The sequence below is a fragment of the Podarcis tiliguerta genome (assembly GCF_965153285.1).
Source record: "Podarcis tiliguerta genome assembly, chromosome: 8".
In the NCBI taxonomy this organism is placed as follows: domain Eukaryota; kingdom Metazoa; phylum Chordata; class Lepidosauria; order Squamata; family Lacertidae; genus Podarcis; species Podarcis tiliguerta.
The window spans coordinates 59,961,531-59,975,363 of NC_139541.1; the positions used below are offsets into that span (position 1 = coordinate 59,961,531).

General features: G+C 43.6%; 1 protein-coding gene across 3 annotated transcripts; it reads left to right on the top strand.

Moving 5' to 3' along the window:
• Positions 1-1,398: 1,398 nt before the first annotated feature.
• Positions 1,399-10,007, top strand: LOC310683412 (uncharacterized protein). 3 transcript variants are annotated; one of them, XM_083453316.1, is made up of 6 exons: positions 1,510-1,552; positions 3,830-3,919; positions 4,661-4,690; positions 6,773-6,805; positions 9,478-9,639; positions 9,741-10,007. In XM_083453316.1, exons 3-6 carry the CDS (start codon positions 4,678-4,680, stop codon positions 9,815-9,817), a joined length of 285 nt encoding a protein of 94 aa, XP_083309442.1. In that variant the 5' UTR covers positions 1,510-1,552; positions 3,830-3,919; positions 4,661-4,677; the 3' UTR covers positions 9,818-10,007. The 3 variants fall into 3 exon arrangements, with proteins under 3 accessions (XP_083309444.1, XP_083309443.1, XP_083309442.1); XM_083453318.1 differs by lacking the exon at positions 3,830-3,919 and having other exon boundaries at positions 1,399-1,518; XM_083453317.1 differs by lacking the exon at positions 3,830-3,919 and having other exon boundaries at positions 1,467-1,552.
• The last annotated feature ends 3,826 nt before the right edge of the window (positions 10,008-13,833 follow it).

Sequence of the window (13,833 nt, forward strand, 5' to 3'; positions counted from 1 at the left end):
AGACACCGTTACCTCTTCGGAAAATCACATCACAAGCATTACCTGATTTAAAAATTAATTTCACTGATTGGATGCGTTGTATCAGCGGCTGCTTCTTAGACCATACTGCTCCCTAGTGGCCGAATGTGTGAACTGATATCTACCTCCTTGTACTTATTTCTCGAAGTACAGGAGTTGGGAACGCCTGGCCCCAGGGCCTGAATGCAGTGGCGTAGCGTGGGTTGTCAGCACCCGGGGCAAGGCAAGTAATTTGCGCCCCCTAACCCGTGGATTTGCGCCCCTAGCCCCCAGATGTTGCGCCCGGTGCGGCCGGCCCCCCCTGCACCCCCCACGCTACGCCACTGGCTGAATGGGGCCCTCAGACTCTACCCCAAGCCATACTCCACACTGGTCCTACTCCAGACCCTTCTCGACTGCTTGTGCCTGGTTGGAATCTCATTTCCTTGACCTGTGATAATGCCTCTTGCTTGCCTGGATGAAGAAGGGTGCATGAGTGTAAAAAGATTTGGCTTTTGCACAGCTGGGATGTAACAAACAGTAAAGAATCACACCTGTTACCCCATTGCCTTTGACTTGCCCACAAATGGGATGGTCCCCCCACAGCGAGGTTGCCCACAAGGGAATGTGGTTCTCAGGCTTAATGCTTTTAACATATTATCATCAGGATAAAAGAATCAGATGACAATATATTTAAAGAATGTAAGCCCACCCCTTAAAAAGCAGAGAATTCACCTTGCCAACCAAGGTCCGCATAGTTAAAGCTATGGTTTTCCCAGTAGTGATGTATGGAAGTGAGAACTGGACCATAAAGAAGGCTGATCGCTGAAAAATTGATGCTTTTGAAGTATGGTGCTGGAGGAGACTCTTGAGAGTCCCATGGACTGCAAGAAGATCAAACCTATCCATTCTGAAGGAAATCAGCCCTGAGTGCTCACTGGAAGGACAGATCGTGAAGCTGAGGCTCCAATACTTTGGCCACCTCATGAGAAGAGAAGACTCCCTGGAAAAGACCCTGATGTTGGGAAAGATGGAGGGCACAAGGAGAAGGGGACGACAGAGGACGAGATGGCTAGCCAGTGTTCTCAAAGCTACCAGCATGAGTTTGACCAAACTACGGGAGGCAGTGGAAGACAGGAGTGCCTGGCGTGGTCTTGGTCCATGGGGTTCACGAAGAGTTGGACACGACTAAACGGCTAAACAACAACAACGGCTTGAACCCACAACATGGAGATTAAGAGTCTTGTGTCTTAGCAACTGTCATCCAATTTTGCTCAAATATTTGTGTATCACTTTCGTTTCCCTCCTTCTCCTCAGAGGGCTGGGAAATAGAAACCTAAAGGTTTGTGGAATGGTCCCTGGACGTTACTTAATAACTGGAGCAGGGCTGCAGCATGGAACTAGAGTCCAGATTCTGTTTACATTGGTGGAACATGCTGTCAGTCACTAGCCTCTCCCCACTACAGAGAAGGATATAAACAAGAGGGGGCAGTGGCTGCAGATACACAAGAAGCGGAGTGGGTGAGTAGGAACTTCTCGCAGGATTACCCAAAGGGTAAGCAAGGGAAGTTGGTGACTCCCATCAGTTCCTTCCCCAGCAGCTGAATATTGAGATGTTTCTATTTCGGAGAAATATTTCTTAATACGCAAGACCAAGTATCACTTCTCAGAATGTATACTTTCCAAGAATTGAGTAGCTTTTAAGCTTATTTGGTGGGGAGGTAAAGATACGTAGTGTTTTTGGCAAAGTATCATAAAAGGAATCAAAGAAAAAGCAGGGTGTGAGCTTCCCTTGCCCCCTTGGTTTTGCTGTTAGACAACATTAAGGATGTTTTTAAAATGAAAGCTCTAGCTGTTAAAGTATTGTTAATAGGTTGTTTTCAACACAAATACTGAATGCCTTTTTAAAAGCAACAATACCTTCGTTTAAGAAAAGAAAATCTGGTGAGAGGTAACTTAATACAATTGCTCATATTGTTAGCAATTTGTTAACTTAATGCAACATATATAGGATAGATTGAAACAAGCCGACTCCTCATATAATTTGCAGCTGTTTGTTAAATTTCTGGATTAAAGTCATATGGAAATGTTAGATAGGAAATTCTAAAGATTAACTCTTTGGCTGTGAGGACGTTCTTTACTTCACCTTGGTATAACCTGGTGGCTGTTGGTTGTTTCCCTGATACTATGAAATTTTAATCATATAAGTTTACACATATTAAATTTACATTTGGTTATATTAAAAGCACAGTACAGTATTCAGGGGTGAAACTATGCTTTATTTCACTGAAGTCAAAGACACAGTTTGGCACACACACACAAACTCGCCATCGGCATTTGCGCACACAAACACATCTCAACACATTTGTTCGTAACAAGTAGACAAAATATTATTTGAATACAAAGTTTTGCTTTTAAAAAAAATTCCCCCAGCATAATTTACACAACAGAATGTCCAAAAAAACTTTTATCAATAAGTAATAAAAATTATGCATTTTTTTTACAGTTTTAGGGGATATAATTTATATCTATTTAGAGCATTATAATGTTTTTGCTGCAGGTTAGCTGTGAGATAAATAAATTGTTCTTATATATTAAAGGCCAGAGCCAAACTGACTGAGGATGGGGGTGGGTGGGGAATAAGAGTGCAAAGAACAATATACATGCATGGAAACATGAATCAGGGTTCCTCACTTACGAACAGGAAGGCTGGGCATGCAAGCTAATCCCTGAAGCCCTGCAGGCTGGGGGCCTCAATGACGCCCCTCGGGATAGGGATTATTATGACCGGAAAGTAATTGAAATCAGTAAGATTTTGGAACACAAAAATAAAGAAAATCATCCAATCATCAATTCCAGCACCTGGGGGGGGGCACCTTATCTAAATTATATAATTTGGTATCTTAATGATTGATATTATTAATTGTATTATAAATAGGTATTATTATAATGAGGCTATTATTGGATTATAATTGAAAATTAATTAAAAAATTAATAAAAAAATATTATTAAAAAAATTGACACCCCCTGGAGGCTTCACCCATAGCAAAAAACGTGGCTACCCACCCCACCCTCACCCCCAACTAACTTTTTATCCAGCTAACTTTTTCCTCGAGTGCCCTTCTTACTGGCTCTTCTATGCCTTTTAGCAGCAGCCTGGCCTGCAGAAATGTCTCTGAATATTTTCCTGCCAGGCGGATGACAGAGTGAGGAACCCTCTTCCCAGCACTTGGTTTATCTGCATGCCAAACTACAAACTGACAAACTACAATTCCCAGGATTCCTCGAGAGTGCACCATTTTCTGAGTTCCCTGGGAAGAGGGATTGATTGCTAAACCACTTTATCAGAATTATCCTAAATTAGCCAAGTGATGTACACACAAATGCTTGGGAGGCAGAGGGTATGGAGAGGTCAAGAGGGAAACAAAATGCAAAAAAACCCCAAGCAGTTGGTAATTGTGTAAAGGGAAATAATAATAATACCCCTGTTGGGATAAAAACCCAGGCAGTTGGTAACCGTGTAAAGGGAAATAATAATAATACCCCTGTTGTAAATACTTGTATATAGCTCACATTAAAAAGACTGCACTGAAAAGAAACCTGGGACTCTGAGCATTTCGCTAAAAAGTGCCGCGAGGAGTTCGCAACAACCCCACCCTTCTATGTATAAACACCCAGCCACTCTGGGCTGCTTCCAGCAAAATATAAAAACAATAAAATGTCACACAGTAAAAACTTCCCGAAACAGAGACCAGCAGAGGATGATAATTGTCACTGTAACTATTTAGGGAGTGATTGTTAAACCACTTTGATACTTGTTGCTCCCAAACAGGAACAGGGATCTCCTAACAACTCTCAGCACCCTCAACAGACTATAGTTCCCAGTATTCTTTGAGGGAAGCCATGAGGACCATTTAAAGTGGTATAATACTGTCAACCAGCACATGGGCGTAGCCAGGATCTTTGTTGGGGGGGGTGTGTGTCAGGACTTTTGTTAGGGGGGCAGAACCGACGTGATTGGTCAGTTAGTTAAGTATTTACAATATATTGTTTTACTTGATCGGGGGGGGGGGGAGCTGTCCCCCCCCCCCCCCGCTACAACCATGAACCAGAGTCCTTTTTTAACTCATGGAAGCTTATGTTGAATATAATTTGCTAGTCTTTATGTTACCATGAGACTCTTGGTTGCTTTTGCTGTGAAACAGAATTAACACGGCAGTTTCCCACCTTGGGAATTGTTTTAAGCAAATCATTTTAACAGTGTAGTGGCATAATGTGCGAGTGGGTTCTGGACGCAGTGGGAGTCTGAGTGGTTGTTAGTTAAGAACGTAAGATCTTGCTGGATCAAGCCAATGGTCCATCTAGTCTAGAATCCTGTTTTCCCAATGGCCATTCAGAGGCATCTGGAAAACCCTCAATCGCAACTCCAGTGGTTTCCAGCAACTGGTATTCACAAGCATTGCAGCCTCTGAACTGGAGGCAGAGCACAGCCATTATGGCTTGTAGCCACTGATAGCCATGTCTCCATGAATTTGTCCAGTCCGCTTTTAAAGCCACCCAAAATTGGTGGCCGTCACTGCCTCCTGTGGGATTGAGTTCCAGAGTTTAACACACAATTGTACACTGCATTATCCTAACAAGAGTTTCTGGAATCTCTATACAGGTCTTTAGGAAGCCAGCATGCTTGAGCCAGGTAAGAGAGCCTGTTTACTTTCTTGGGGATTGGGTAACTGTAACCTTACAGTCCAAAGCAGTTGTCTCAAACTCTCAGTCAGTGACACAAACTCTCCTCACCTCCACCCCCACTCAGCGCAGATTAAAATTGGAAGCATGCTTCACTGTTAGGATCTGTTGACACTATGGCATTAATGTGTACACAGGTAAGGGGAAAAGGTAAAGGACCCCTGGACCTTTACCAGTCAAAGGTGACTATGGGGTTGCAGCACTCATCTCACTTTCAGGCCGAGGTAGCTGACATTTCTCCACAGACAGCTTTCTGGATCATGTGGCCAGCATGACTAAACCACTTCTGGTGCAAACACTGTGACAGAAGCAAGAGTGCACGGAAACGCAATTTACCTTCCCGCCGCAGTGGTATCTATTTATCTACTTGCACTGGCATGCTTTCAAACTGCTAGATTGGCAGAAGCTGGGACAGAACAATGGGAGCTCACCCCATCGCGGGGATTTGAACTGCTGGCAAGCCCAAGAGTCTCAGTGGTTTAGAACACAGCGCCACCTCCATCCCAGTACACAGACACTGTTTCTGTGAATGTATTTGTGTGCCTTCATCCGCATAGGAGTGCTTTTAATTTTATGTTTCCAAAATCTGTCTTAATGTTCATGTACACTAGTAGGCAGTACTTGGTTAAATGTGTGTGTTGCCCCACACTTCAATTAGAACTTCCCCGTTCCTGAAACTGGAGGTCTCTTGTGGGTATGAATGCAAGTACAGTGGTACCTCGGGTTAAGTACTTAATTCGTTCCAGAGGTCCATTCTTAACCTGAAACTGTTCTTAACCTGAAGCACCACTTTAGGTAATGGGGCCTCCCGCTGCCGCCGCGCCGCCAGAGCACAATTTCTGTTCTCATCCTGAAGCAAAGTTCTTAACCTGAGGTACTATTTCTGGGTTAGTGGAGTCTGTAACCTGAAGCATATGTAACCCGAGGTACCACTGTATTTCAAAATCTTGTACAACATAGTGACTAAGACTAGATGAAAGAATTTAACAAATCTGAAATACCTTTCTTCTAGTTCTGCATGGGCAGTTACATGCTCTTGTAGCATCTTAGATTAATGTAACAGGCCACATCTTGGGCAGCTTTTGAAGACAGCATGGAAACAGAAGCTGGTTAAGAAATGCAACTGTGCCATTATGTTGGAAAATGCCAGTTTGAAATCTATCTTGCCCACTATTAAAAGATTTGCACTGAATAGCAGTTCATTTCTGGGCACAGTGCCAATTGATAGCTTCCACTTCCCTCTGCCACAGGTAGGGATGGGGGAGAAACTCATTTCCTTTCAAATTGAAAGGTGAACCTCCCTAATTTGCACTTTCAGAAGCAGTACAAGAACCAAAACAACAACCCTTTGAGATGTGCACTTCTCCGAATTTTGCAGTGCAGTTCTTCAGCCAAGCAATGTGTACAAAAAGGCACACACTGTCCTTAAAAATGTGTAGATTGGTAAAAATAACATTTTTTAAAATGTATTATTTTAGAGAAATTGCTTTGCAAAAAAAAATGTGTGCACTAAGGAATATTGCATACAAATGTATATATTAGGAGAAATCAGCATTGAAATGTTGGTAAATTTTCATGAGAATTTGTTTGTATTTGCTTTTAAATCAAGGTGATATGGAAATGTGAACTGAACCTGAGATTGAAAAACATGAGGAACAGGAAGGAACTGAAACTGACAAATATGCCCATCAGAGTTGTAGCTCACCTGATGCTTTTTTGCATTTTACAGTCATACCTCTGGTTGCAAACGTGATCCATGTGGGAGGCACGGTCGCAACCCGCAGTGTTCATAGCCTGAAGCGCCGCGTCTGCGCACAATGCAATCCGGCGCTTTTGCGCATGCGTGTGACATCATTTTGTACTTCTGCGCATGAGCGAGCGCTGAAACCTGGAAGTAACCTGTTCCAATACTTCCGGGTTCTGCGCGGTCTGCAACCCGAAAACGTGCAACCCGCAGCATTCGTAACCCGAGGTATGACTGTATATGTACTTGAGATCCATTATATCTTATTAAAACAGGTCTCTCTTTCAGTAACTGCAGTTTTGGGAGGTGCAGCCGGCTTGGGTAAGTAATCTGGCTTTCCAGTTGGGCAAGCTTTGGTGATTATTTTGCTTGCAGCAGCATGAATGAAGCTTGCAAGTCATTGGAAATGGTGGAGTTCACAATGAAAGTCTGGCTTGATGAGAGTTGTGAAATGGGTTTGACAGAACACCTGGCATATCAAAACAGAATAACTGAAGGGATAGCCAACAGCATTAAATTTAACAAAATTTGGATGCCCTTTCTGCATTAAGCAAATATCATCATCATCAACAATCTTTATTACGGTCCAGAGACCCAACAAAATCAATACACAGTTCATACAGCCTACCTCCAGGTTAATCAAGCATTTTTTTTAGAATATAGGGCTCATTTGTTCTTGCAACCACCGCTAAAAACTTTGCCACTGCCAACATTCTAGCTTTTGTCCGGTCTTCCAGTAGTAACCTGACATAGTGAGCCTCTGATTTTCCCAGGAAAGGCACCAGCAAGGGTAGTATCAGTTCAGCCCTGGCCTGCTCATACTTCGCACAATGCAAGAAAATATGATTTATGGAATCGATGTCTTGAGCACACGAGCAAAGTCAGTCCTGGTAGGGAACTCCTCTCAACCTACCATCCAGCACTGCAGAGGGGAAGACATTTAGTGTGGCTTTGGTGAAAAGCCTTCGATAGTTAGGTACTGTCAGGTTTTTTATGTAAGATGTTAACTCAAAGACATACCCATATTGAACTCCTGCTGCCAGCGGACTACAGACTGCGTGTGATCGAGATCGCAAGTCACTGTGTGCATTGTCCTATAATCTTTGCTTTAAAACCTTTTGGGCGCCTTCATAACCCAGGTAATACAGTTGGGGGGGGTGACAGACCAATAGAGGTGGCTTTTTTAGCCATGGTTTTCTGCCATTTGCTGACAAATTCCTCATTGGTCATATGTTGGTACAGACCCTTCCCTAGATTAAACACTGAAATCCTGAGCCAATGTTTTAGGGCAGCCCACCACGCTCTAGCTGAAATTGGGCATTCACCAGCTTCCAACAGAAGTACGGAGTTGGGGACGCAGTTAGGTACTTGTGGCAGAGATCGTATATATTTTGCCTGAAAGCCATCTAGCTTTGGCAGGTCCCCATTATGCCAGACATTTGCTGCATACAGGAGTTAGGAAATGGGCTTTGCGTTGAAAAACCTTAAGGCTGCTGGAGCATATTTGCTGCCCTTTGTGAAGAAGAATCTATGTATGGCTAGCTTTGTAATCTCCGCCTTTTGAAGGGAGGTTTGCCAATGGTGCTTCCAAGATCCTGTATGATGGAATGTGAGCCCTAGGTAACTGAAGTATTTTACCTGTTCAAGGTTATGGCCATCCAGCATCTATTTAGACTGGGAGAATCTTCGTTCGAAGACTAAAATTTTAGATTTTTCATAATTAATGGATAAACCATTTCCAGAACAGTAATCAGAAAATTTCCTCAACAGATAATTCAAACCCGGTCTGGAATGCGAGATGATGGCTGCGTCATCAGCATACAACAACAAAGGGGTCCTTCTCATTCCTATTTTTGGAATGTGTCCATCTGGGTCCATTAAGTTCTCTTCTAGGTCATTTAAGAATAGACAAAACAATGTGGGGGCCAAAATACAACCCTGTCTCACTCCCCTAGTCATCTCGATGCTGTTCGATAGCTGCCCCTGTCGACCGCATCGGACCTGCAGTTTGGTTCCATTGTACAGGGCTTTTATAAGAAGCCCTATATATCTATATATTGTAGTAGTCCCACGCTGTGCACCCTATGGAGCCTTGTGTCTAGAGGGAGATCAACACAAGGTAGAGGCTGTCGCCTGGGCGAGATTTCTTCTATCCTGGTTAAACATCTGCCTGACATCAGATAAAGATCCTCTCCTCAGCGATGTTTTGTTAGATCCCTTTCTTTCCCCAGGGCTACAGCAGTTTAACAAGAAGGTACTGCAACTCAGGCTGTCAGTGGAACTTTTGCGATCGATGTCCCTACCATCTGCCAAGGCTATATTAAAAACTAGGTTGTGGGATATTGAACGCCAAGAACTAGCAGCAGCAGCAGAGGAAACATGTTTCCCTCTTTATTTTCAACTTTCTTGGGCACATGAAACTAAGCACAATTACCTTGAATTTCTGCTTAACCCTCAAGAAAAAGGGCATTTTCGCTGGCCAGGTTTAATTCAAATCCATCAAACCTCAGGCAGGGGAAGGTTCTGAGGCAGGGTGGAAGGAGAAAGAACTTGCCCATGTGAAGACGACCTGGTGGAAACCCTTACACACATGGTTCTTCATTATAAACTATATGCTGATCTCCTTCAGCAATTTCTAGAGCAACTCTCTATCCCCAAATGGAAACCAGAGTTGGAGGTCATACATTTTCTTTTACTGGGGAATGATCAGGAGCTCACCAAGTTAGTGGCTAAATATATATCTATTTGGTTTTTTGCCATTGAAATACACTGCAGATGTCTGATCTCCCTGGAGACCTAGAGATGTGATGATAGTCTGCTCTGCCTCTTTCTTTTAGCAAATGTTTTGTGCCACTGGGGAAGTGTTAATTCTGTATTGATTTGTTTTGGATGTTTGTATGTGATGCCAATAAAAGGTTTGATGATGATGATATATCGTAGTCAGTTCCCCTACTTCTATCATGTAACATATTCCTAATTCTGTGTTCTTGCAGCAGTGGCCACGATTGCTGTGCCAGTAGCACTGGGAGCAGCAGGCTTCACTGGAGCTGGAATTGCAGCTGGCTCTCTGGCTGCAAAAATGATGTCGGCAGCGGCCATCGCCAATGGTGGAGGAGTAGCAGCTGGGAGCGCTGTTGCCGCGCTTCAGTCAGTCGGTATGTCTGCTGCTCTCAGGACAAGAACTACATGACTGGCAGAGCCAGTCTCCCCATCTTGAGATCTTCATCACAATAATGGTGTGCCTTGATCCTTCTAGGTGCTGCTGGGCTGTCCACTGCTACCACAGCTGCATTGACAGCTGGTGGAGCACTGCTGGCTGCCATCATCCCTTAAGAAGAAGACACACATACACAGAGGCCATATCTACTTGGAAAAGCAGTACTTAGAAGATTATGCTTTGCTGTCAACAACATAACTCACTTGATTTACCTTCAGTAAAATGTGATTTTAATCAATGCTACGTTATTCCTAGTGGCTGAGATATGCAACAACAAATAAAGCTTTGAGAGTTAAACAACAACAAGAGTGTTAGCAAGAAAGCTGATTGGTGGTATCGCACAACGCAGATGTCAACAAGTTTGGCTTTCCTCCCTAAAACAAAACTCAACAACTTTGACCTGAACCCCTCCAAAAGGGGTAGATCACTGTCAGTTTTTTATTCTGTAAGTAGATTGCAGTCTCTTGGGAGTTGGACGTCCCTGCTCTAGTGCAATCAATCCCCATTTTTTACTTCTGAAACTGAAATTGACCAATTCTACGAAGACTTACAACACCTTCTAGAAATGACACCAAAGAAGGATGTTCTTCTCGTTACAGGGGATTGGAATGCTAAAGTAGGGAATCAAGAGATAAAAGGAACAACTGGCAAGTTTGGCCTTGGAGATCAAAATGAAGCAGGGCAAAGGCTAATAGAGTTCTGCCAAGAGAACAAGCTGGTCATCACAAACACGCTTTTCCAACACCACAAGAGACGACTCTACACATGGACATCACCAGATGGGCAGCATTGAAATCAGATTTATTATATTCTCTGCAGCCAAAGATGGAGAAGCTCTATACAGTCAGCAAAAACAAGACCTGGAGCTGACTGTGGCTCAGATCATCAGCTTCTTATAGCAAAATTCAAGCTTAAACTGAAGAGAGTAGGAAAAACCACTGGGCCGGTAAGATACAATCTAAATCAAATCCCTTATGAATACACAGTGGAAGTGAGGAACAGGTTTGAGGATTAAGATTTGGTGGACAGAGTGCCTGAAGAAGTATGACATTACACAGGAGGCAGCAACGAAAACCATCCCAATGAAAAAGAAATGCAAGAAAGCAAAGTGGCTGTTCAACGAGGCCTTACAAACAGAGGGGGAGAGAAGGCAAGCAAAATGCGAGGGAGATAGTGAAAGATACAGGAAATTGAATGCAGATTTCCAAAAAATAGCAAGGAGAGACAAGAAGGCCTTCTTAAATGAGCAATGCAAAGAAATAGAGGAAAACAACAGAATGGGAAGAACCAGAGATCTGTTCAAGAAAATTGGAGATATGAAAGGAACATTTCATACAAAGATTACTATAATAAAGGACAAAAGTGGTAAGGACCTAACAGAAACAGAAGACATCAAGAAGAGGTGTCAAGAATACACAGAGGAATTATACCAGAAAGATATGGATGTCTCGCACACCCCAGGTAGTGTGGTTGCTGACCTTGAGCCAGACATCTTGGAGAGTGAAATCAAATGGGCCTTAGAAAGCACTGCTAATAACAAGGCCAGTGGAAGTGATGATATTCCAGCTGAACTATTCAAAATTTTAAAAGATGGTGCTGTTAAGATGCTACACTCAATATGCCAGCAAGTTTGGAAAACTCAGCAGTGGCCAGAGGATTGGAGATCAGTCTACATCCCAATCCCAAAGAAGGGCAGTGCTAAAGAATGCTCCAACTACCGCACAATTGCACTCATTTCACACGCTAGCAAGGTTATGCTTAAAATTCTATAAGGAAGGCTCAAGCAGTATGTGGACCGAGAACTCCCAGAAGAGCAAGCTGGATTTAGAAGAGGCAGAGGAACCAGAGACCAAATTGCAAACATGCGCTGGATTATGGAGAAAGCTAGAGAGTTCCAGAAAGACATCTACTTCTGCTTCATTGACTATGCAAAAGCCTTTGACTGTGTTGAGCACAGCAAACTATGGCAAGTTCTTAAAGAAATGGGAGTACCTGATCACCTCATCTGTCTCCTGAGAAATCTCTATGTGGGACAAGAAGCTACAGTTAGAACTGGATATGAAACAACTGATTGGTTCAAAATTGGGAAAGGCGTACGACAAGGCTGTATATTGTCTCCCTGCTTATTTAACTCATATGCAGAATTCATCATGCGAAAGGCTGGGCTGGATGAATCCCTAGCCGGAATTAAGATTGCCGGAAGAAATATCAACAACCTCAGATATGCAGATGACACAACCTTGATGGCAGAAAGTGAGGAGGAATTAAAGAACCTTTTAATGAGTGTGAAAGAGGAGAGTGCAAAATATGGTCTGAAGCTCAACATCAAAAAAACGAAGATCATGGCCACTGGTCCCATCACCTCCTGGCAAATAGAAGGGGAAGAAACGGAGGCAGTAAGAGATTTTACTTTCTTGGGCTCCATGATCACTGTAGATGGTGACAGCAGCCACGAAATTAAAAGACGCCTGCTTCTTGGGAGAAAAGCAATGACAAACCTAGACAGCATCTTAAAAAGCAGAGACATCACCGTGCCAACAAAGGTCCGTATAGTAAAAGCTATGGTTTTCCCAGGAGTGATGTATGGAAGTGAGAGCTGGACCATAAAGAAGGCTGATCACCGAAGAATTGACGCTTTTGAATTATGGTGCTGGAGGAGACTCTTAAGAGTCCCATGGACTTCAAGAAGATCAAACGTATCCATTCTGAAGGAAATCAGCCCTGAGTGCTCAGTGGAAGGACAGATCGTGAAGCTGAGGCTCCAATATTTTGGCCACCTCATGAGAAGAGAAGACTCCCTGGAAAAGACCCTGATGCTGGGAAAGATGGAGGGCACAAGGAGAAGGGGACGACAGAGGACGAGATGGTTGGATAGTGTTCTTGAAGCTACCAGCATAAGTTTGACCAAACTGCAGGAGGCAGTGGAAGACAGGAGTGCCTGGCGTGCTCTGGTCCATGGGGTCACGAAGAGTCGGACACAACTAAATGACTAAACAACAACAACAACAAGCCCACCCCATGCCTCAGCCAAGCACAGCGGGCACCCCTCTCTGCAGGGGGTGGACTTTGATTTTGTGGAATGGGTTTCAATGGGCTGGAGAGGATATATTGATTACAATGTATCTCTCCAGACATCCATGCATGTGGGTTGAACAGAGTTTACAAATCCCATACTTGGCATCAAAACTAAAAGCATAGGGAATTGAGCTGTAAAACTTTATTTGGAGCAAGTCCAACTCTGAAGTAAGCTTGCTTTCCCCTTCTTACCCTGTTTAATAAAGAATCAGGGAATAATTTAGGAAGTAAGTTTAAAAATATATTTACTTACTTTATAATCATGGATTGGTTCACAGCAACATAGCAGTAACAACGATGCAGGCAAAATACTTATATTTACAATATAACCAGCTTCAGGCCTGTGCCTAAAGATGGGGCAAGCAGAGGCATGCCTGCGTCCAACACTGGTCAAAGGAGGAGAGAGAAGAACAGGAAGTACTATATGCTGCTTCCTCCCCAGGAGAGGAGGGGAAATGGCATCACACAGAGCCCTCTCTATGAATTGCATTTCTATGGGCTGAGTATCTGGCTATTGGCAATACAACTCTGTGGACTTAGTCCCTTCTCATGCTAACTAGCCAGAACATGCACATGTTGGGTTTGGCTGCTAATCTCCCACAGATTGTGCCAATGTTCCTCCTTGCACGGAGGAGCGCTACAGCGTGGCCATTGCGTGCAGCAGCAGCGATAGCCATTCAATCAATGTTTAAAATGCCTTCAGTGAAGGAGAGTCCGTCACTTCCGAAGGAGTCCATTCCACTGTCAAACAGCTCTGTCAGAAAGTTCTTCCTGATGTTTACTTGGAAACTTCTTACTTGTAATTTGAATCTGTTGGTTCAGCTCCTACCCCCTGGAGCAGCAGAAAACAAGCACAGCTCCATCTTCCATGTGACAACCCTTTAGATATTTGAAGATGGCTATCATATCACTTCTCGGCCTTCTCTTCTCCAGGCTAAACTTACCCAACTCCCTCAGCCGTTCCTCCTAAGGCTTTATTTCCACTTGCAGGTATCTGGCCTCCCCAGGTGAGTTCCAGTCCATCATGCCACTCCCCCTTTTATCTCTGACCAGGAAC

Excerpts from the sequence above, each read along its gene's own strand:
- LOC310683412 (XM_083453318.1), top strand. Across the intron at positions 6,806-9,477 it reads GGGAGGTGCAGCCGGCTTGG|CAGTGGCCACGATTGCTGTG; the intron begins GTAAGTAATCTG and ends GTGTTCTTGCAG. Across the intron at positions 9,640-9,740 it reads TGCCGCGCTTCAGTCAGTCG|GTGCTGCTGGGCTGTCCACT; the intron begins GTATGTCTGCTG and ends TGATCCTTCTAG.